The following is a 20,325-nucleotide window of genomic DNA, read 5'->3' as shown; positions in this document are numbered from 1 at the left end:
TTCTTTTGCACAACATTTTTTATTCAAATAGAAAAAGCACAACCCAAGGCAAAAAAAGAATTTTTTTTCTTAATCTGTTTATTTTATAGATCCCAATAGATATTTGTAGCAAAGAAAAAAAAAAAACCCCAGAGGATATAAAAACCATCTTAAGACGTACAAACGCACCTTCCAAATGCTAATATCATATGCTGACTTTAACACAGGGAGGGTATAAAATCAGTTTCTTTTGGTGTAGGGATTTGGAGAAATCCTTCCTTTCTGTATCTGTATTCATTTGACTGTCTCTTTGTGTGTTTTCATTTCCCCGTCGGCCAATCCAGCATTTCATTAGTCCTCGGTGCCAACACCACATTGTCTTAGATCCTGTCACGGCTTTGCCTTAAGCTAATACCCTCATCTCTCCGTGTACATCTTGTTCCCATTCTCCACTCTTGCCTTCCCCTTCCTCTGACTAACCTTAATTTGTCTTTCCTTTCTTCATTTTCCTTTCTCACTTCTTCTTGCCCTTCTGAGGTGCAGGCTCAGGGCTCTTCCCTTCAGCAAGAGCCAGTTGTTTCTTAAGGTCTAAAAGTTTGGAAACCTCTGCTGTGATTACAGCCTTTTCTGCTTTCTCGGATTTGAGCGCTCGAACCTTGTCGCCCTGTAATAAAAAATAAAAAAAATTAATAATTTTAGATTTTATTCCAAAATAATGAGCCAACATGAGAACTAATTTTTTAATTTTTAAATGGAAAAAAAAAAAAAAAAAAAAAAAAAAGGAATAAAATTAAATTTTTATAATGACGAGGGAAAAAAAAATTAAAATCTTCAAAAGATGATTTTAACTGGAAATACAATCAAATGTCGCCATGTTGAGTTTGTTAAATTGTTTTTTTTTTAGCAATCAAAAGTTTTATAATTAAGATAGGAAAAGAAAATAAAAAAGCTTGAAAAAAAAACTGAAAACTGCACTTTCAATCTTATTCCAACAACAAATGATCAATACTATTTGATGGATTCGTAATATTTCGCTGCATGCTAGCGATCTAACCTGCTCGGCTACAGCTTCCGCCAGCTGTTTGGCTTTCTCGGGATCCGATCCGTCGACCACCTTCACCTCGGCAACAACGGGAGGAGCAGGAACCGCAGCGGGCTGAGTGCTGGCAGTAATCTGAAGGTGTAAACAAATAAATACGTTTAGCAGGTGTTGCAGTGATCCTTTCTGCTGATTTCTTTTTCTAAAAACTCAAAGCGTTGGTGAGATTCTGTAAGTTTTAAAACTAGAAAATGACAAATCAAACCAAGATGAGTAAAAAGGATCCATTTCAAGACATTTGCTGGAGTTAGTGATGGAATTCATTAATCTACACTGACAAGCGGCAGATTGTGGACCCACTCACAAACAAACGCCACTCAATACCTTCTTATTAGATGGTTCGTCTTCAGGCTAGAGGCAAGGATTAGAGGGATTATTTTTATCTATGTGATGAATGCACCATTGATAATTTATGCATTTAAAATACATTTTCTCTCTATCTTGCTCTTAAAAAAAACAGTCACTCCAATTAAGAGTAAATTCAAACAGATGATGACAGTCTGTGAACAGCTACACATAATATATTCTTATTTCACTTTTCATAAATGATGAATCTACATCAATACATGAACAGACTGAGCTCACGCTCAGACCATTACGCATCATAAACATCAAATTACCTGCTGTCCACCAAACCTCTTCTTCAAAGCCTCGATCTGATCCGCCTCCAGTTTCTGGAATAACGGACTGACCTGGGAATGAAACGGGTTGGGGAACCGAGGCAGTGAGAGACAAAAATTAAAATGAGTAGCTATGCAGGGAGTTTTTAAAAAGTCGATTCAGCCCAAGGCTCATATAGCTCATCTTTGAATAAAGTGGATTATGCAAGATGGTAAATAATTTTCTGAGAGATTTTTCAAAGTTTTGGTCACACTTCATGAAACACTGCACCAGAGTAAAGCAGTGTCTACATGAGCTTTGCATGGTCTTCAGTGATGTTTCCAACTCTTTACATAAAGGCCAAAGTCACCAATTATGACAATCTGAACAGACAAGACATCACAATTAGACCCAGATGGTCAAATGGCCTGAGAGAAACTTGTTTGCTGGAAGGTGTGTGTGTGTGTGAGATTGTGTGTGTTCACGAAACTGCATCGCTTTCAACAGTTCTGAAATCGTGACAGACTGTTGCGTTCTCATTGTATCACCCTGCTTCGACAGTGCTGCGGGTTCGCGTGTCTGCGCAGGTGCCACTCGTGTTTTCGCTTTCGTCAAGGTCACACTCACGGTGCCGATGCGGTGGCCCGCTCTCAGGGCGCACACGAAGGTGCCGGGGCCTTGCAGCATGGTATTGATGCAAGTCTGAGGAGCGTTGAGCTGATCCCTGATGGTCTGGCTGACCGCTGGCATGTAAGGCAGGAGCATCACCGACAGCAAGCAGGCGATATTCACAGAAACGCCCGTCACGGTGCCGGCGCGCTGCCTGAAAGGAACAAACAACTCACATCACCTAATCAGACACGTCGGGAATGTGAACACAGGCGGAGTCGCGGTGAGAGATTCTGACTCTGAATAAAAATAACATGATTTCATGCAATTTGTAAAAAAAATATATATATATATATATATATATATATATTAAAAGTGAAAAAAAAAATTACCTACTTGTATTTAAAACTGAAATGCAAAAAATGTTCTTAAAATAAAAAAAATACTATTGGAGAAATAAAGCAAATTAAAATATTTAATATTGGTCATTTGATAAAGCTACATGTACGTAAGCCTTCACATTTACGCACCTTGTTATTCTGATCTTTATAGAGCAATACTTGAGCTTGCCAACTGAAGAATTAAAAACAGTCTTATCCTAATAACACTGAATGGTGGTCATCACAGCGACAAAAACGAACGCATTTCCAAAATTAAAACGAGATGGGAAACGGTCCCCAGGGGCTGCCAAGAGACTGACGGCAACAATAAAGAAACTGCAACATAATATAATAATCTGTATCCAAACTATAAAAGCTTTTTCTTTCAACTAGAACAACTAGGTTGAGCAAATATGTCCCAGAACCGGATCTTTTGTACCACAATGCTAAACTGTAGATTTGTCGAAGAAACGACAGTAAGAGCGTTATGACTGAGTGCTGCAGGCAGCAACAGTCACGTTTCCTGGATCTGAGTGTTTTGTCAAAGGTAATGAAACCATGAACTAATAACAGTCTTTTCTGACTCAAAACATTCAAGCATCTGCTAGAATACAGAAACTTCTTTTTTTTTTTTCCAGCTGTCCAGGCAAACCCCTAAATCAACTCAAACTAATTTGCATAAGTATTAAATTAAGGTGTGGGATGCTGATAGATTCCTACTAAAAAATTTAAAGCAAAGTATTAATTTATTTGGAACGTGCAGGTTTTTTTTTTTAAATATAAATTTCTCCTACAACACTTTTGTTTATTTTTCATATGATTTGGTTTGCAGAGATCTTCTTAGAGCCTCGTTTTACCAGGGGTGTGTAGATTTTTCACAGCCACTACATGTTCTTGTGTAAAAACTTCTCACCTTTCTGACTGCCCTCCCTTTATTTTCTTCCAGGGCTCATTGACTTGAATGTATTGGTTACCATGGCGAGAAATGTTCAGGATGTGCTTCAGGGCATCGCGGATCCTGGTGAAACATTTCGAACAGAGTTAATACCCTTATTAACACTCCGCTCAAAAATGTACATCATCTAGCTGTATTCCCCACCCGATCCGTTAGTCTACTGGATTCAGTCAAGCTGAACATCTTACTTGACTTTGTCCATAAGCTGAATGTACTGCTGCAGCTCCCAGCCCACCACAGCCAGTAGCTTCTTGTCTTCCTGCTGTAGCTCCATCGCAGGCACGCATCCTCCAAAGAACTTGGTCACAAACATCCCACCTCTGGAAGAGAGAGCAAGATTTGGACAGAACAGATTAAGACCTGAAACTGAGTTGGAAACGAACAGAAGATCATCGAAGGGAAAAAAAAAAAATGGGTTGAGGATGAAACCAGTGAAGGACATGCTACTTGACTTGCTAATCGTGTATAAATTATACATTTTGCTGTCTTATCTACCACACCGCCTTGCCGTGCAGTTATGCAGCGTACTGCCTGAATGCAGTCACGTCTGAAGCAAGTAATTCTTCTAAAGTTTCATGTGTAGATTTTTTTTTTTTTTTTGTCTGATGCAACACCGTGTTCAATATTTTACATCTCTAATCTGGCATTTTAGACACACACACACAAAAAAGCCACTACAGATTCAACTTAACTGTGGTTAAATTAATTTTATCGTTTGTTTAGTTAAATTGTCGATCCATCAGCTGTTTTTTTTTTAAATGTGAAAACTGTTGAATAAATTGTATATTTGCTCGTCTAATTATTTCCCAGACTGTACCCTAAATGCTTTTAATAAACACCAGTCAGAGTGAAGCCTTGACTGGAAATTAACTGTATAAGACGGATGCATTTTCACTAATGATGTGACTCAGGGACTGGATCTGGGGAAGGTCAGAATTTCTTTTCTGAATTAGCAGAACTCTTTCCACCTGAGGCAGGATGCAATCTGCAAGATATTTTGGAGCCAATTAGACATCAATGTTGCTGCCCGAGACCAATTTTGAAGATCAAGGTACTCTGGAAAGAAGCTGCTGAGAAATATCTTTGAAGTGGGATTTAACACTGATCTTTTAAAAAACATTTTAGACGAGGCAATTAAGGCTAAATTACACCATCCCAAATAAATTTAGAAAACTAGGGTGAGCGTCTTGTAATAGTTAGTGATGTAACAGGCTTTTTTTTCCCAAAGAGTACAACACAAGTTGTTAATTGGACTTGATGACAGTGTTGCTGCATATTTACTTTAAGTGAAACCCTTGTAGGAAGAGTGAGCAACTTGAGATGTATTGCCCCAGTTTTCCTCTCAGCAATGATTGAAAACTATTGAAGTAAAGAAGAAAAAAAAAAACAAAAAAAAACACAACTGCTTTGCAAAAACACTCATACATCAAAGTTCTCCCCATTTTGACACACTGTAACAAAAATCTTAATTCAGGATGCAGCAAAAAAAGCTCATGGATTTTAAACGTCAGCCTGGAGTTTTTCCGTATGGAGTTTGAATGTTCTCCCTGTGTGCGAGTTATTTCTCCAACAATACAAAAACAAGATCGTCAGGTTAATTGGTCTCTAAAATTGTCCGTAGGCATGGTTGTCTGTCCTGTGCGTTCCCTTGACGACCGGTACAAGATGTACCCCTGGCTGACGACAGGAGAAAGGCATGTTTCTATCCAACTCTGGCTGAAATTTTTGGGAGCTTTTCAGTTTTGTCCTCCATCCCCACAGCATGATGCTGCCACCACCCTGTGATTTTTTTTTAGGAGGGATGGTGTGTTCAGGGTGTAATGAAATAAAACGACACACAGGTGGAATCCATTTACTAATTAGGTAACTTTTGAAAGCAACTGAACTGGATGATATTTTGGGGCATCACTAAAAAGGAGCTGGATACATATTCTAATCACACTTTTTTTTATTTGAAAAAATGTCTATTTCTTTCCACTTTGGTTAAGCACCACTTTCTTTTGGTTCACCACATAAAATAACTCATAACTATGAGTGACCTAAAAACAATGCATGTACACAGTAGGATTTTTGGAAATACTTGAATTTTGAAGCTCTATAAAGGTTATTCCCTTTCAGGTGAATGCTAAAGTTCATAAGAGAACACAGATCGTAGCTAAGCTCTGTCGCCGTTACCTGTTGATGAAGTTCCCCAAATTGTTGAGCAGCTCAGAGTTGTTCTTTAGGGCCATGTCAGCCCAAGAAAAAGCTGAATCCTGTCCTTCTGGACGCACATACAGGAGGTAGAACCGCCATACGTCCGAAGGGATGCCCGTGTCCTTCGCCATGTCGCCGAACACACCGACACCACGGCTCTTTGAGAACTTTGTGTCCTCGTAATTCAGATATTCTGAGGAGTTAAGAACCCAAACGGCAGGGATAACGATCAGCGACAGTTTAGCAAGAAATTCTGTAACAACAATTCTAAGTTTAACAACTATTCATGAATCTACAATGAAGTCAGCTACGTACTCACATAAATCTCATTACATAAATAAATAATGAAGTGATCAACCTGATCAGTGGTAGTAGGAGCTTACCAGTAGCAATTAGATGGCTGACCAGAGTGTAGTTGTCCTGGGCTCCCAGTAGGGAGCAGGGAAACACCACACTGTGGAACGGCACATTGTCCTTCGCCATGAAGTTGTACAGCTCCACCTGGTGGCAGAGATAACACTGCATCTTAAGGATGACATCATATTAGATCATCGTGAGATCATCCAGTTCAAAGAGGACTTATCTGCTCAACCCAGCCACCTCTCCCCTGCACTTACAGGGCATCACACTCTCATAAGAAAGCCTCAATCCCAGGGTTTTACATGAAGAGGGATGAGATGAATGAATGAGGCTTAACAGAGACGGAGTACGTCTCAGTTTGGGCCAGTTCAATCTACTTGTATATTAACATGTTTGAGACCTGTCACTTTCTTCCAGTTTGATACTTGTTGGTATATGTGGGGAAGCTCATGAGAGTCCTGAGCTTACAATATCAAACTGAGGTCTGCTCACAAAATGTCAAATGGTTCTGTTTTAACAGGAAGCAGAGCACAGCTTCGCAGGAAAGAGAAAGAAAAGCTGGTATAGATTGATAATGTCAACACTTATTTCAGGAGAAGGTTGTCTGTCGCGGCTCACTGCTTTTACAGTCATGTGTGCACTAAAATGGTTGGGATTTCTATATCTGCTTCACATCAAGATTTAAATGGGGTGAAAAATAACACCGTGTTCAACTGAAGGGTACAAAAAAAAATGTCCACATGGGGAAATGAGAATCACAATTAGACCCACTCTGGGTGAAAATGAGGACAGAAATCTGTGTCAAGCTTATGTGTTAATCCTTTGTATGGCTCAACAGTGCCTGGTACCTGATGAGGATTTTTCCACCACTTTTCCCATTCGTTGGTGTAGTTGGCAGTAATGGACAGATAACCAATAGGAGCGTCGAACCAAACGTAGAACACCTACAGAGGAACAAAGTCATGGTTCAGTAAAGAAATGAACTGTGGATAAAATGTTAAATCTTTTAGTCATTACACAAGGTGAAATTCAAAACAATCTGAAGGTTAAGGTAAATTACCCAAACATAAATTGAAGGTTTTGGTTTTCTAAATTTTAAAAGTAAATACTCAAAACACGTCTCAAGTATGCAAGTCAAGCAAATGATTTTAGAAAGTGTAAACCAAACATGAATACAATAAAAAAGAAAGAAAGAAAGAAAAAAAAAAAAACGCTCAGTGTGGTGAAGCCAAGAAAAGAAGTCTCTCTTTCTATATTTCTCTGTAAGTAATCAGAGCAAACCTTCTCTTTAAAGTCTGGGTGAGGTACTGGTGTTCCCCACTGCAGGTCCCTGGTGATGCAGCGAGGTTTGAGTCCATCTCTGAGCCAGGAGCGAGTGATCTGTTTGGCGTTTGCTGTCCAGTCTCCAGAGCTGGTTGATCTCTCTAGCCAATTCTCCAACTGAGTTTCTAGCTGCATTAAAAAAAAAGAAAAGAAAGAAAAGTTCATTCATAAATAACCCTTTTAACTTAAAGGTAAAGGTTTCAAAAATGTAAAGCAAAAAATGTAATAGAGTATTTCCTCTGAAATATTCAGCTTATGAAATCTTTTTAAAACATAAAATTGAATTAGTTGTCTTGATTCATGACATCTAAAAAGGGCAGTACAGTTACAAAAAAACAAAAAAGAAGGAGTATTGTAAAGCAAAGGCAAAACTTTACCTTTGGCAGGTCCAAGAAGAGATGTTTGGAGGAGCGGATTTCTGGAGTCCGCCTGCAGACTTTGCACTGAGGTTCCTGGAAGCAGCAAAAAAAAAAAAAAAAAAAAATCAACAAATTTGACAATTTCTGCATTTAAAATTTCTAAGTGAGTTTTCCAAATTTACTATGTATCCTACTTGAGAAGATTCAGAGCACAAATAAGCCTCCAATAACAAATAGCACAACATATAACATAATTCCATCCAATGAAAAAAAAAAAAACACTGAATTTTCCACGAAATGCACAGAAAACATTTCATGGAAAAAATATTGTATTTAAAATAAAAAGTTGACTTTGACTGTATGTGAATATTGCAGATGACAACTTTTACATTTGGTAAAACTAAAATAGCTTTTTGTTATGTTATTTCATTAGATTCTAATAATTGAAAAAGGAGAAATTTGAGTTTCAAATAAGCCACAATGGCAAAATTTGAGTTCCTGCACCAAAGGAGATTCTGTTGTTAGTTCTAATTTCTTGTAACTACAGGTTTATAGTATTAACAACAGACCATAAATAAAACAAACATAATTTATTCAAGATAAACAAAATCAAACAAATAAAATTTCAACAAACATATTTGACAATATGTACTTAACTGGGATTTCATGTACTTTTTATAATGGTGACTGTCGGTGCCTATGACAATGCCTATGCTTCGTTTCTAACATCAGTATTGCAATCCTCTTTTCTGTAACAACACTGAATGTTTATAAAGAGAGTCAGAAACCTTTCTATCATTTAAAATGGGTATGTTCTCTTTGTGGTTATTTGCACTTTTAATGCGGACAGAATTTAAGAATCTATCTAGGCTTTAATGATTAAGAGAAGAACCAGAAGGTAGCAGGCATATACTGTACATTATTGTTATGAGTGTGAATGTAAAGAAATGTTATTTCTATTATGCTGGACTGAACCTTCCACAGCCACTCACCCTGAGCTCCACGGCGTTGATGAGGCGCCCGCACTTGTCACACTGATCACCGCGAGCCTCCGGATAGCTGCAGTGTGGACACGTTCCCTCTACAAAGCGGTCAGCCAGGAAGCGCTGGCAGTTTTCACAGCGAAGCTGCTCCACCGTGTCTTCAACAAGAAATCCATTCTTGTGGAGTCGCCAGAATATATCCTGAGCGATCCTGAGACAGAGGAAAAGGGTCAGTTGGATGATTTCTCGAAAAACATCAGTAATGTAGAGACCCCTGAAAATGTAAAGGGTGCATTAAGTACGGGACAACTGGCTAATGTCAGGACGGGCCCCTCATCACACCAGTTTAAATATTTAACATGTTACATAAGCTTTGCTGCATATTAAAATGTACATTTACAAAGTGTATATAAAAAAAGAAATACAGCCATTTATATAGTAGGACATCAAGAAAGAAGAGGTCAAGTTATTGACAGGAGGGAATAACTTAAAAATTAAAGCGACAAAGAAAAAAGCAATGGTTTGTTTTTGGGCTGGTAAATCTAAAATCTAAGAGCTAAGCCTCCAGCACTTCTCATGAATCAAGTCAAAAGTCTTTAATGTGAGGGGCTGTTTTCATTTCTTAAAAAACATCATGCTGGAGCTTGATGTTTGATGCCTTTTTAAGCTGCTCTATATCAAAGCAAAGGCCTCAAAACAAGAATTTCGATCGTTATCATTTTTGGTGTACAAGCACTTGGATTTAGGTCTAAGATTCTCTTTAGAGAAAAGTGCCTCATATGGATGCAATTTCCCATAAAAATTATCTTTGTGAAACATCTGTGTACAAAAACGATAAAACAAAATCATAATTTCTTAAATGCAGACTGACAAACACACGTGAAACCCATGGACTACACATGACATTCATGTGAAACTCATGGATTTTTGGTGCCTATGGGAAATTTCGACAAAGGTGAATCTGTGATTTCTGAACAAGGCATTCTTCTTTGGAGAACTTTGATGAAACTGCGTAAAAAATACAAAACTGGCAACAAAAAGTAATAAAAATTTAAATTTGTCACCCAATACAAATTTTCCAAAAGGCTTTTTGTATTTTTTTATTTTATTTTTTTTATAGGGAGGAGCTATTTGATATGGATATTGCTAAAACAGCCTATTTTTATACTGCTAGATATTTTTTTAAGGAATTAAAAAAAATGTCAGTTTCCATATGTAGAAGATTTTTCTGACACATTTCCCAGCTGTCAATTATCAAGTCTATTGACATGTGAAATGTGTGGAAAACATCCCACATTAATGTTGCTTTTTGGTGTAATCATGCGAAAAGATAGACGTCATGTATTTTTTCCATCAACTTCCCCTAATTGTCTGACTTTTTACAACTTCTTTGAATTACATCAGGTTTTAAATTCCAGATTAAAATAAATAATTAAAAGCAGGTAACAGACACAAACAGAGCTCTTATATGTTCTGAAATCTGAAACAACAAGGAAAGGGCAAGTTCTGATTAAGAAGGATAAAGTTTTGCACCAGCATGTGCAATATTACAGTAATCCTATTGAACGTTATGTAATTTTATAAGTGGAAGTATGCCGATTCTTCCACTTCACATCACAATCATCCAGTTTTAGGATTAGAGTCCTAAAATGTGGTTTTAATGAGTTTAATGTTAATAAATGTTTTTCACATGAATAAACTTTCAGACTTGTCTGAAATACAGCATTTTTTTTCCTATTCAAGGGCCTTAAAGAGCACACCTAGAGAAAACTTACTCTGTCTGCTTCTCAGTGGTGGTTCTCCCAAAGAAGTCAAAGTCAATCTGGAACCATTTGTAGATACTGGAGTGAACAGCATGGTACTTGTCACAGATCTGCTGCGGTGTCAGGCCTTCCTCTCTGGCCTTGTTCTCGGTAGCCGTGCCGTACTCATCCGTGCCACAGACAAATAACACATTCCACCCTCGCAGCTGGCCGTATCTGGGGACAAATGAAGTAACACTTAGTGCTGCAACAGAGGACGTGAAACTTGGGGGGGAAAAAGGTATTTAAATTCTTACCTGGAGAAAACATCTGCACTGAGGACACAGCCAATGATGTTACCCAAGTGAGGGACATTGTTGACATATGGCAAGGCGCTGGTGATGAGGACATTCCGGTTGCCCTCTTGTGGCATACTGTGTAGGGACATTTAAAAACAACCTGTTTCTGGATAGCTGCTTTTCCAGCTTTACGAGATCATTGCAAGATAACATTATATCATCCTCTCCCATGAGAAATGAGGTAGCTTGAAACAATGCCACAAGCGAAAAACAGCACAGCGTATTTGAGCTTACATCACTTACACTGGATGTTGCTTTTCAGCTGGATGGGAGCAGGCGTTTAAATCCTTGCTCCAGGTGAGAGCCGCTGCTTCCATCTCCTCCTCTGAAACGGCTCGCTCACCTTCATCAGTCTGAGCCCAAAACAGAGAAAGATTTAGTAGAAAAAGAAAATTACACTCACCATTAGGCTCTAAGGTTAGTCCATTTTCTTCAAACTGAGCTGTTAGTGCTCTTCTTAAATATGAAGAACATAAAGAGCTATTATTATTTCATTGTTGCAGTTTAAGAGAATAAGTCTGTTCCACCAAAGATGAGGCTGAAATCAAGCTGTGCAGCTATTTTATTAATACAATTTTTACCCACATAGGTAGAAATGCTACAAGCAGCAAGCCTAACACCACAAGTAAATGCACAAGAGTCGTTTTATTTTTATGGTACATTTATGGCTTGAAAGGGAAGACAAAAGAAATCCTTGTAGCCTCACATTTAGATTTAACTTGAGGCAAACTCGCATGCGAATTTACTGTTGGCTCTGAGGTTTCTACAAATCTACGCTTTTCAGTAAGAACACCTCAAGTTTGTAAAAGTCAAAGTGATGATGTAGCAGATACCTCAGCAGGGCTGCCGTTGCATGGCTGTGTGTCTCTGCTCTGAGGTGCAGGCTGCTTCTGCATGTAGCTCTTCATGGCCTCCAGGCCTTTTCCCTGCAGCACTTTCTGAGCTGCAGACTGACAGCCACGCACCGCAGCAACACGGTCAAACCAAGCCTTTACTGATTTATGATCACCTGAAAGGGAGAGACAGGGAAATGGAAAGAGAGGAAATAAGACTTGGGAAAGGAAGGGGGAAATTTTGCAACTACAAGAATTAAACAAACTGAACTTACTCAATGCTAGAGAAGAGACGGATAAAACAGGGTGCAGGGCACCCCATAAAACAACATCAGCAACTGAAACAGCTTCCTGAAACAAAGAACAGCAATATTATTAACATTATTTCAAATACGAAAACACAATATTTCAGAATATTTTGATACAGAGAAGCTAAATATAAGACATTTTTAACAATTATAAGTTTCTCTACAAATAATTGGTATTATTGATCAAACAAATCTTATGACAGCGTACAGCATCAAAATCTATCTGAAAAATAAATGATATGCATATACGTTCAAAAGAATAACGTCCTATTGTTTGGTGAAAAAATAAAAAAGTTCACAAAATAAATCTCTGCCTTTCAGGCTTTGTAAAGCAAACTGCTCTTCAGGCAAAATGTGTGGAACAAGATTTTGCTCTGTTGGGCAAAATAAAAGCAGTTCCAAAAATTTAATCTGGCTTGTTCATTTTAGGTAAGTAAACTGAAAAAAGTAGGTAAACTTTGACATATTTAACAGTGGTGTTGCCCCCAGAGGAAACTAAGGGGAAACTGTTTCCTACTCATAAGTGACATAATTTCCACCTCGGGCTTCGAAAACAACTTGAATGCAGCACAAGACAATTTTTGATTAAAAAAAAATCTATTTAATTGTAAATTAATAATTATGTAATGTAATCTCAACGATATCATGCTGAACCTCTATAAGAGCATATTCAGGTATATATCCTATAGTCTTCCATCACATCATAGTTGACAGGAGCATGAAAAATGTCTTTAAATATGTCTGGAGATGCATTAAAAAGATTTAACAGATTGATTTCCAATGGGAAACTTGATGTCAACATAGAAAAGGAAAAAGAGTGGTAGAGAGGAAGAGCAGGTAAAAAAAATAAGGTTTACAATGTCTGATGGCAACAGGCAGGAGCCTCTCAGTTGAAGCTTTCCATTATTTAACTTGAGATTTTCTATTGTTTTTTTTTTTGTTTGTTTTTTTTATTTTTAGAGGGAGTAGGCGTTGATACTGTACCCCAGTTAAATATGCCGTGCTGCCCTTGGCCAAGCTTTGGTCCAAGACATTTAGGGGACCCTGGAGAACTTTGGGAACCTCTGACCCTTTTCCCTGAAGCACTGCCAAGTGAAGAGCCCGTAGCAGTGCAGGCTGCGAAATTAAAGTAAAGCATTATTTCTTTACCTTCATGCTGAGATTCATTAACACGAGTCTGAAAAACAGAATTAATTTACCTGGAGAATTGTGGCTTCCCACTCAAGCCACTGATTGCACTGATCACTGGATTCTGGTCCATTTAACTCAAACAGGTACCTACATGTCAAACACATGGAGCTCATCCAGCAACAAAATTACAACAACTGAAAGCACACACTGCATAAAACAAAAATTCATCTAGAGAAGAAGAGGTGGGGATTGCTGTAGTAGGTATTGGACCACTTAAAAAACTTGGTAACACTTTATTTGAAGGGGGTTGAATAAGACTGACATAACACTGTCATAAACATGACATATCACATGTCATGAACATGAATAAGCCTTCATGAATATTTATGACTGTTGTCATAAAGCGTCATTCGGTAAATTATGACACTTTTAATACAAAGTTGAAGTTATGACAACTTGACATTAACCAAGAAATCATTACTGATATAAATTTGTTATAAAAGTATTACTGATTGCACTTTAAAAATTAGGTAACTTTATGTTATTAAAGGTAAAGTTTAAACAGTAATGATTTCTTGGTTAATGTCAAGCTGTCATAACAAAGACATTTTGAATAATGTCAACTTTGTATTAAAAGTGTCATAATTTACCGAATGACTCTTTATGACAACAGTCATAAATATTCATGAAGGCTTTTTCATGTTCAAGACAGGTGTTTATGACAGTGTCATGTCAGTCTTATTCAACCCCCTTCAAATAAAGTGTTCCCGAAAGCTTGGTGGCATCATAAGTAATAAACATTATGAAGCCAATACTGAAGCAAAATCTTCAGAAAATGATCTAAAAGGTAAAGGTTAAGTGCTGAGCAGTAATGTAGCAAAAAAGTGTTTTTTAGGACAACCGAGTCAATGTTTTCAAATGTCCATAAGACCACAACCCAGTCCTACTGACTTATGGATAGAGCTGAAAAGGTCAGCAACATAAGTGGCCTACAAACCCGACTCTGTTACACCAGCTGTATCAGGAGAGAGGTGAAAAGGTTCAGTCTGATTAAACATCAGACAGCCAGAAAATAAAATACATTGTATAAAATTTCTGGTTTCAACTGAAACTGCAACATTGACCCACAACCCAAACGAGTTCCTACTGTATACTTCAAAATATTCCATTGAAAAAGTTCTTCCAAAGATAAATGACCTCAGATATTTACATAATTCAGTTCACCTGCAAATAGTGTTGGAGCTGAAAAGGTGCTGCCCACTGGGGAGGAAAAGAGTAGGCACAGCTGGACGGGGGAGGAAAGGCACCACCTTCCCTGAAAATATGAGAGAGAAACATATCAGAAATGTGTTTTAAAATGTCACAAACAATTCTTTAAACAGTTCAGGGGAAATGGTGGCTCAGGGGATCCATCTGTTCAAAGCAATACTGTAAAGAAAGTTTTGCCAAAATTTCTAAGCACTGATTAGATGAACTGGTAAGATCATATGTATGACAAGTAATTAAAATCATATCTGCTAAATTTAGATGTGCTAGAAGGGTATTTAAATTATTGGTACATCAATGTTTTTTTTTATATTGAAGTTTTCCTTTGCAATCTTTTTCTTCTAATTTTACATATTTAGCTACATCAGATATGTAGTTATTTTATCAGCTTTTCCCTTAGGGGTTGCTACAGAGAATCATCTGTCTCTATTTTGTCCTCTCAACTGAATCATTAACCCTCACACCAACAAATTTCATGTCTTCCTCTTAGCTACATCTCATGTGGCTTCTTCTACCAATTTAATCATCGTCTCCCCTGTGAATTTGTCCAAACCATCTCAGTCTGAGCTCTCTGACTTTGTCTTCACAAAATCTAGTGTAAGCCCTCCAATGCTCTCATTCCTGATCCTGTCCATCCTTGTCACACCCAAAAGGAACCTCAACATCTCTAGCTCTGCAACACCCAGTTAAAACTTTATTTTAAATATCACATATACAAATGTTCACTTTTTATAGTTATTTGATTTCAGCCATGATTAAAAGACAGACTGTTAGAATAAAAAATAATTAATAAATACACATTCATCTTCTTTATATCAATTATATATTATTTTCTACCACCACAAGCAGGTATATGGAGACAAATCTGTAGAGAAAAGTTCCACGGGTTATAATAAACAAATAAAAATCAACTTGTTACTGTTATAAACTCAGAATCTGTTTAGCTACAACTTAACTGCTATTATGAATGACACAAAAAGGGAACTTGACCCATCGTGAACATGAATACTACAACAAAACAAACACATTAGGTATGTGAGAGTTTTCTAGTTGCTTCACAAATACACTACCTGTTCACTCCATTCATTCAGTCTAACACACACTGGGCACCGAATGGGGGCTAGTTGCATTGCTAGCTTGGTTCTCCTTACACAGTCACAGCTGTCCGTTGGAGCACTCAGTCGCACTTGAAGCACATTTTTGACTAAATATAGAGTATATTACTTACATATAGTCACACAAACAAAAACGAAATACGCTAACTATGTTTTACCTTCGTGGTTGACGAACTGAACGCCGCACTGAACTCCTGTTACTTCCAGCGCAGCTAACACCTTCAGACAATGCGGGTTGCCTTCACTAACAAACAACTCCATCAGGCCGGTGGCAGCTCCTCTTGCTACTAAACTGTACACTGGATTGTTGTTTTTTCTTTTTATTTCTCTCTGAAAGAAGAAGACAGGTGACTCTGGAACTAACTTTGCCGGCGTATGCTGTCCACGCTGATGCAAGCGTTATTCGATTTGCCAAATATGGTGGAAAATGTAGTTTTGAGGCCGTCTTTGTGCCTTTCACATAAGCAGAGTTAGTTCTGTCAACGGACTACATCTCCCATAATCCTTTTTGTAAAATATGGCTGTCACGTTATTAGGTTGGCTTGTTCTGGGTATTAAGGTTAGCACCGCCGGGTGGTATGACTTTTCATACATGTGCAAGAAATGTCGGGCGATGCCGTGATAATAAACACGCTCACCTTAGTATCTGAATTTTCTGTAATGTGGTTGGCTGTGACCAAAACTATATTCGAGACAACAGCCAGTCACAAACCAGCAACTCTTACACAGCGTAAGCTATTTTCTATCCTCTTAAAGAGCGAGGAAGGGTCTGTCTGTCAGCATGGGATGGAAATGTCACTAGTTCCCATGAGTTGCAGTTAATTTGCAAAAGTGCACGGCGAGGTACTCCCTCTGCGTCTCTATTAGCCCAATTATGTGAAGTTATTAATATCTACGAGAAAGGCGCTGCAAACTTAATAGGAGGCATACGCAAATTTCTGGGCAGTTCACTCCAAAACACAACAGAGCTGTCACGGCATTGCTGTCACTGCTGCTTCAAAGGTGAGTTGTGCAGTGTCGCTTAAAGGAAAGCAAGAACTGTGTAAATGCTTATGCTATTTTTTATTTGCGGAAAGCAATTTATCTTCCATCCTTCAGTTGAAATGTACATTCTTCAGTTTTATTCTTAATATAAACTAACAAACTGTCTCACAGAAAAGAGGTTTAACTGCAACGCTTAATAAAGTTGATAGTGTTTTTCAAAGTTGACTGAAATTTAAAACTTGAGTTTTGTTTTAAGATTGGATTTAAAAAGTTCTATTAATTCTCAAATGTCCTGAGCTATGGTACACATTGATTATCCAAAAAGCTGGGTTTACGTAGGTCGCACAGGTCATATAGGTCTTGCACGCAGGTTTACAGTTGCTGCAAAAATATATGTACTTTTTCGACAACACACTTTTTCCACCCGATTATATTAATGTACTCAGAGTCTTTTGCTTCACAACTGCTTAGTACTTTGAAAATAAACCACAAATGCATTTTTAGCCTCCAGACGTTTCCTGTGGAGGAGCTTCTTTTTAGAGTTTCCATTTCAGCCCTACCTTACAGTTCCATGTAACGTGCTACATCATTATTACCACAGCTATGCATTTGTCCTGCAGACACTGATGCCCCGTTTCCTCACATTGTAATGTTTCAGAAACAATGCTCTAATTTTTTTGTCATAAAGCCACACTGATAAGAGTCCTTTTACATGTGCCATATTTTGTGCAGATATATTTGCATGCATCTGCATGCAAAGCTCACTCATACCAGTGTATGGACAGGTTAACCACAGTGAGTGATGGAAACTGCTCGCCTGACGCATTGCATTTTTGTTGTTTCATAATCATTCTTAAGTCCTTGCAAAGCTGGAGATTTTCTCTCTTTCTGCCAGCTTATGACGACACAAGTTTGAAAGATTAATGCCATTTGCAACTTTTCTGATTAAAAGCGCCCTGTACCTCGAGTATTAAGAACAGAGTTACAAACGCCCCATAATAGCATGATGGCCCCTCACACATTGCTGTGGATCTAGAGCCACACAGATATTGAGAGACTGTTGTACCTGACCTTAGTTGCATTTATTAGTCAGATGTTTTCTTTTGTTTTTTTTTGGTCTGTTGGATGAGCATACAGCTTCACGCATAGAGTCACTTGTGTGGGAAAATTAAGGTGATGTAGATCAGCAAAGCCTCCTCTAACCTCTTTGTTAGAGAAGCCAAAGACTGCACTGCTGAACCTGTGTTAAGTGAATTTTTGTCCTTTTTCACAACTTTGCAACTGCCACCTTTCGCATACGGGTGTGTCAGTTTTGGTGTTCATTTTAGTTACATTTTTGTTTCTTGATCTGAATATGCCGCTTCACATGACTTTTATTTTTGGGCTGATAAATTTTCGCTGTCCAGCTTTTCTTCATTCTTTCTGTTTTCAAGTATGTTAAGCCAGAGCTTCTGATTTTTTTTTTCTTTTACTATAATTGGAAAGGTGAAAAACTTTGAACCACCACAAATTTATTTTCTTCTCCTCTGTATGAACTAAATCATTTGCCTATATGTAGCACAAACTCTCCAGACTTTCTGAAGGGTTTCTTTCTCAGCTTTTCTTTGGATGTCTGCATTTTCAGTCCACTTTTTTGACATTCCTATTCACCTCTTGACGCTTTTGTAAGTTTTACTATTCTACTGTTTCTTTGTTAAGCAGTGCAGCAGCCCTGACCTATGAATCATCAAAGCATTATAGGACACCTAACTTCAAGAATGAATCAGTGCTTTAAAGATACCAGATCATGCAAAAGTAGTCATACACCTCAACCTTTCCACTATTTGTCAAGTTGCAACCACTAGAACAGATGTGTTGTGGGAAACTAGCACATGCTGTTAGTTTTCCACTACTAACAGCATGTGTTAGTTAGGGATAGTGAGCACACTATCCCTACCTTAAGCCCAGGTGGTGGCAGCATCATGCTGTGAGTACGCATCTGTTTAACAGGGCTGGGGAATTGATGGTGGAATGGATGGAGCTGGATACAGGAAAAGACTTGAGAACAAGCGGCATAGATTAATTCATTTATCTGAATTGAATTTTATATGTGTGACATAAGGAAAAGACAAAACAAAATATTCACAAAACTGAAACTGCATCCGACAGATTTCCCCCGTAGTTGATTCATCTGTTGTTTAGTAAAGTTTCGACAGAGATATAGCTTCATTTGAAGTGAAGTCATGCAGGAAGTGATTTTAAAGGAAGGGCGTCTATTTGTCAAATTACTCAAGGACTGGCCTAACAGTCAGTGGCCTAAAGCTACTACAAGATAATAAGGTATTATGTTTTATGTTGTCTGCATGCACAGAGAAAGTGAGGAGAGAAGCAAGAAGTGAATGCCATCAGCAATAGTGAAAAGACAGGAGAAGTACCATCATAGTTAGGGCTGCATTCTGGAGATGGGTTTTAAGGATTTTCACTTGAATTAGATGAAGAAACAAACCGCCGTGTCAGTGATGACTGCATTTTAGATCCAGAGCAGTGCAGCATGTGTGCACCATGGACAGCAGGAGAAGAGAACACCATCTCCTGTAGACTGGTGTCCCCAGACCGTGGATCTAAATATTATCACTTGCAATCTTAGTTGGGAAAAGCATCAAAATATTAAATAAAAAAAAACAAATTGGGGTATTAGGATGTTATGAGAAAACATTCCCTCAAGAGTTCAGACTTTTTTCAAAATGTAGACAGGAGCTTGGGAGGATCATAAAAATTTTATTACTATAAAAAAAAAAAGTATAACAGAAGGAGAAGAAGAACAGTACATGCAGCATAGATAGCATAATATGCAGTAAAATGGAAGAATCGAGTACTTAAATTGAGTACAAGGAGTTCCTAAAACTCCTTGTACTCAATTTAGTTTTAGGAACCGAATTAAAACTCAAAGGACCTTCAAACCAAAAGGGAAAGATCTGACAATAATCTAAGAAAATAAATCCAAAGGCACTACTGTATGTACAAACTGCTTTTCAAAAGTTAAAATTAAGTTACTGTCAGGTAATTATCTTAATTAATGATGATTTTTTTTTTGTATTATCATTGTGTGTTAGATTTTGAAGACTCATAAGCTGATTTTCATCTCATTTTACATAGATTTACTATCACTTACTTTGCTCTGCTTTAATCCAGATGAGTTGTTTTATGTTTAATATCAGTTATTTTTGTTGAGAAGCATAGTCAATCTGACAGAGTAAGTGCTATTAATGTCTTCAGAGTTCCAAAAGTAAATGACTGTGACATGATTTAAAATGTTATTTCGCAAATTTAAAAGTAAAGACAGAAAAAGCTAATTATTAGAGTAGCACATAGTAAAAAGTTTTAGCTTTTTCTCACTTTTTTATATCTTTATTTAAGTCCAAGGAAAATTGTCCCCAGTTGAAAAAAATAAACTCTTTATTCCTCTAGGGGATAACAGTGATGCCTGTCTGTGTTAGCGCCATTGAAATCGGAGGTCTAGCTCCTTTTCTTTGTGCCTCAGCTCCATGCTCACTTCGGCTGTACGCAGCTGAAAGTGGGTCTTCGACTTGCTTGATAGCTTTTGACAGCTCACTCTCATCCCTGGTGGATCAATGGAGCTCAGCACTCTTCATTAGAAACGTCAATGTACTGCACATTCCCACAGGCTCACCAACGACCCAGCAGCTCAGCCAGTGAAAATGTATTTATTTTTTATTCTATAAAAAATCATTTAGGATTTATGGC

General features: G+C 37.8%; 2 protein-coding genes across 6 annotated transcripts in view; one reads left to right on the top strand and one right to left on the bottom strand.

Moving 5' to 3' along the window:
• Positions 1 to 60: 60 nt before the first annotated feature.
• Positions 61 to 16,019, bottom strand: mars1 (methionyl-tRNA synthetase 1). Its single transcript, XM_015047472.1, has 21 exons — positions 15,756 to 16,019; positions 14,441 to 14,531; positions 13,285 to 13,363; positions 13,070 to 13,201; positions 12,053 to 12,128; positions 11,778 to 11,953; positions 11,188 to 11,297; positions 10,903 to 11,019; positions 10,619 to 10,822; positions 8,853 to 9,054; positions 7,879 to 7,953; positions 7,460 to 7,630; positions 7,027 to 7,122; positions 6,202 to 6,319; positions 5,798 to 6,011; positions 3,811 to 3,942; positions 3,581 to 3,685; positions 2,306 to 2,501; positions 1,699 to 1,770; positions 1,034 to 1,153; positions 61 to 643 (listed from the first exon to the last, which is right to left on the bottom strand). The coding sequence occupies exons 1-21, from the start codon at positions 15,856 to 15,858 to the stop codon at positions 494 to 496; spliced, it is 2,739 nt and encodes a 912-aa protein (XP_014902958.1). The 5' UTR covers positions 15,859 to 16,019; the 3' UTR covers positions 61 to 493.
• A 305-nt stretch (positions 16,020 to 16,324) lies between these two features.
• arhgap9 (Rho GTPase activating protein 9) overlaps positions 16,325 to 20,325 on the top strand; it is a 65,608-nt gene continuing 61,607 nt past the window's right edge. For 4 of the 5 annotated variants that reach the window (XM_015047524.1, XM_015047498.1, XM_015047507.1 and 1 more), the window contains exon 1: positions 16,326 to 16,599. The gene's annotated coding sequence lies outside the window, so the exon portion shown is untranslated. Of the gene's footprint in view, positions 16,600 to 20,325 lie in introns of all 5 variants that reach the window. The other variant, XM_015047516.1, reaches the window with a different exon arrangement.

Source organism: Poecilia latipinna, unplaced genomic scaffold (assembly GCF_001443285.1).
Source record: "Poecilia latipinna isolate Pla-1442-1.1 unplaced genomic scaffold, P_latipinna-1.0 Scaffold41, whole genome shotgun sequence".
NCBI lineage: Eukaryota > Metazoa > Chordata > Actinopteri > Cyprinodontiformes > Poeciliidae > Poecilia > Poecilia latipinna.
This window is presented reverse-complemented; position numbering and strand designations above follow the sequence as displayed.

Excerpts from the sequence above, each read along its gene's own strand:
- mars1 (XM_015047472.1), bottom strand. The coding sequence starts at position 15,858 with ATGGAGTTGTTTGTTAGTGAAGGCAACCCGCATTGTCTGAAGGTGTTA. Across the intron at positions 3,943-5,797 it reads TTGGGGAACTTCATCAACAG|AGGTGGGATGTTTGTGACCA; the intron begins GTAACGGCGACA and ends TCTCTCTTCCAG. Across the intron at positions 3,686-3,810 it reads CAGCTTATGGACAAAGTCAA|GATCCGCGATGCCCTGAAGC; the intron begins GTAAGATGTTCA and ends ATGTTTCACCAG.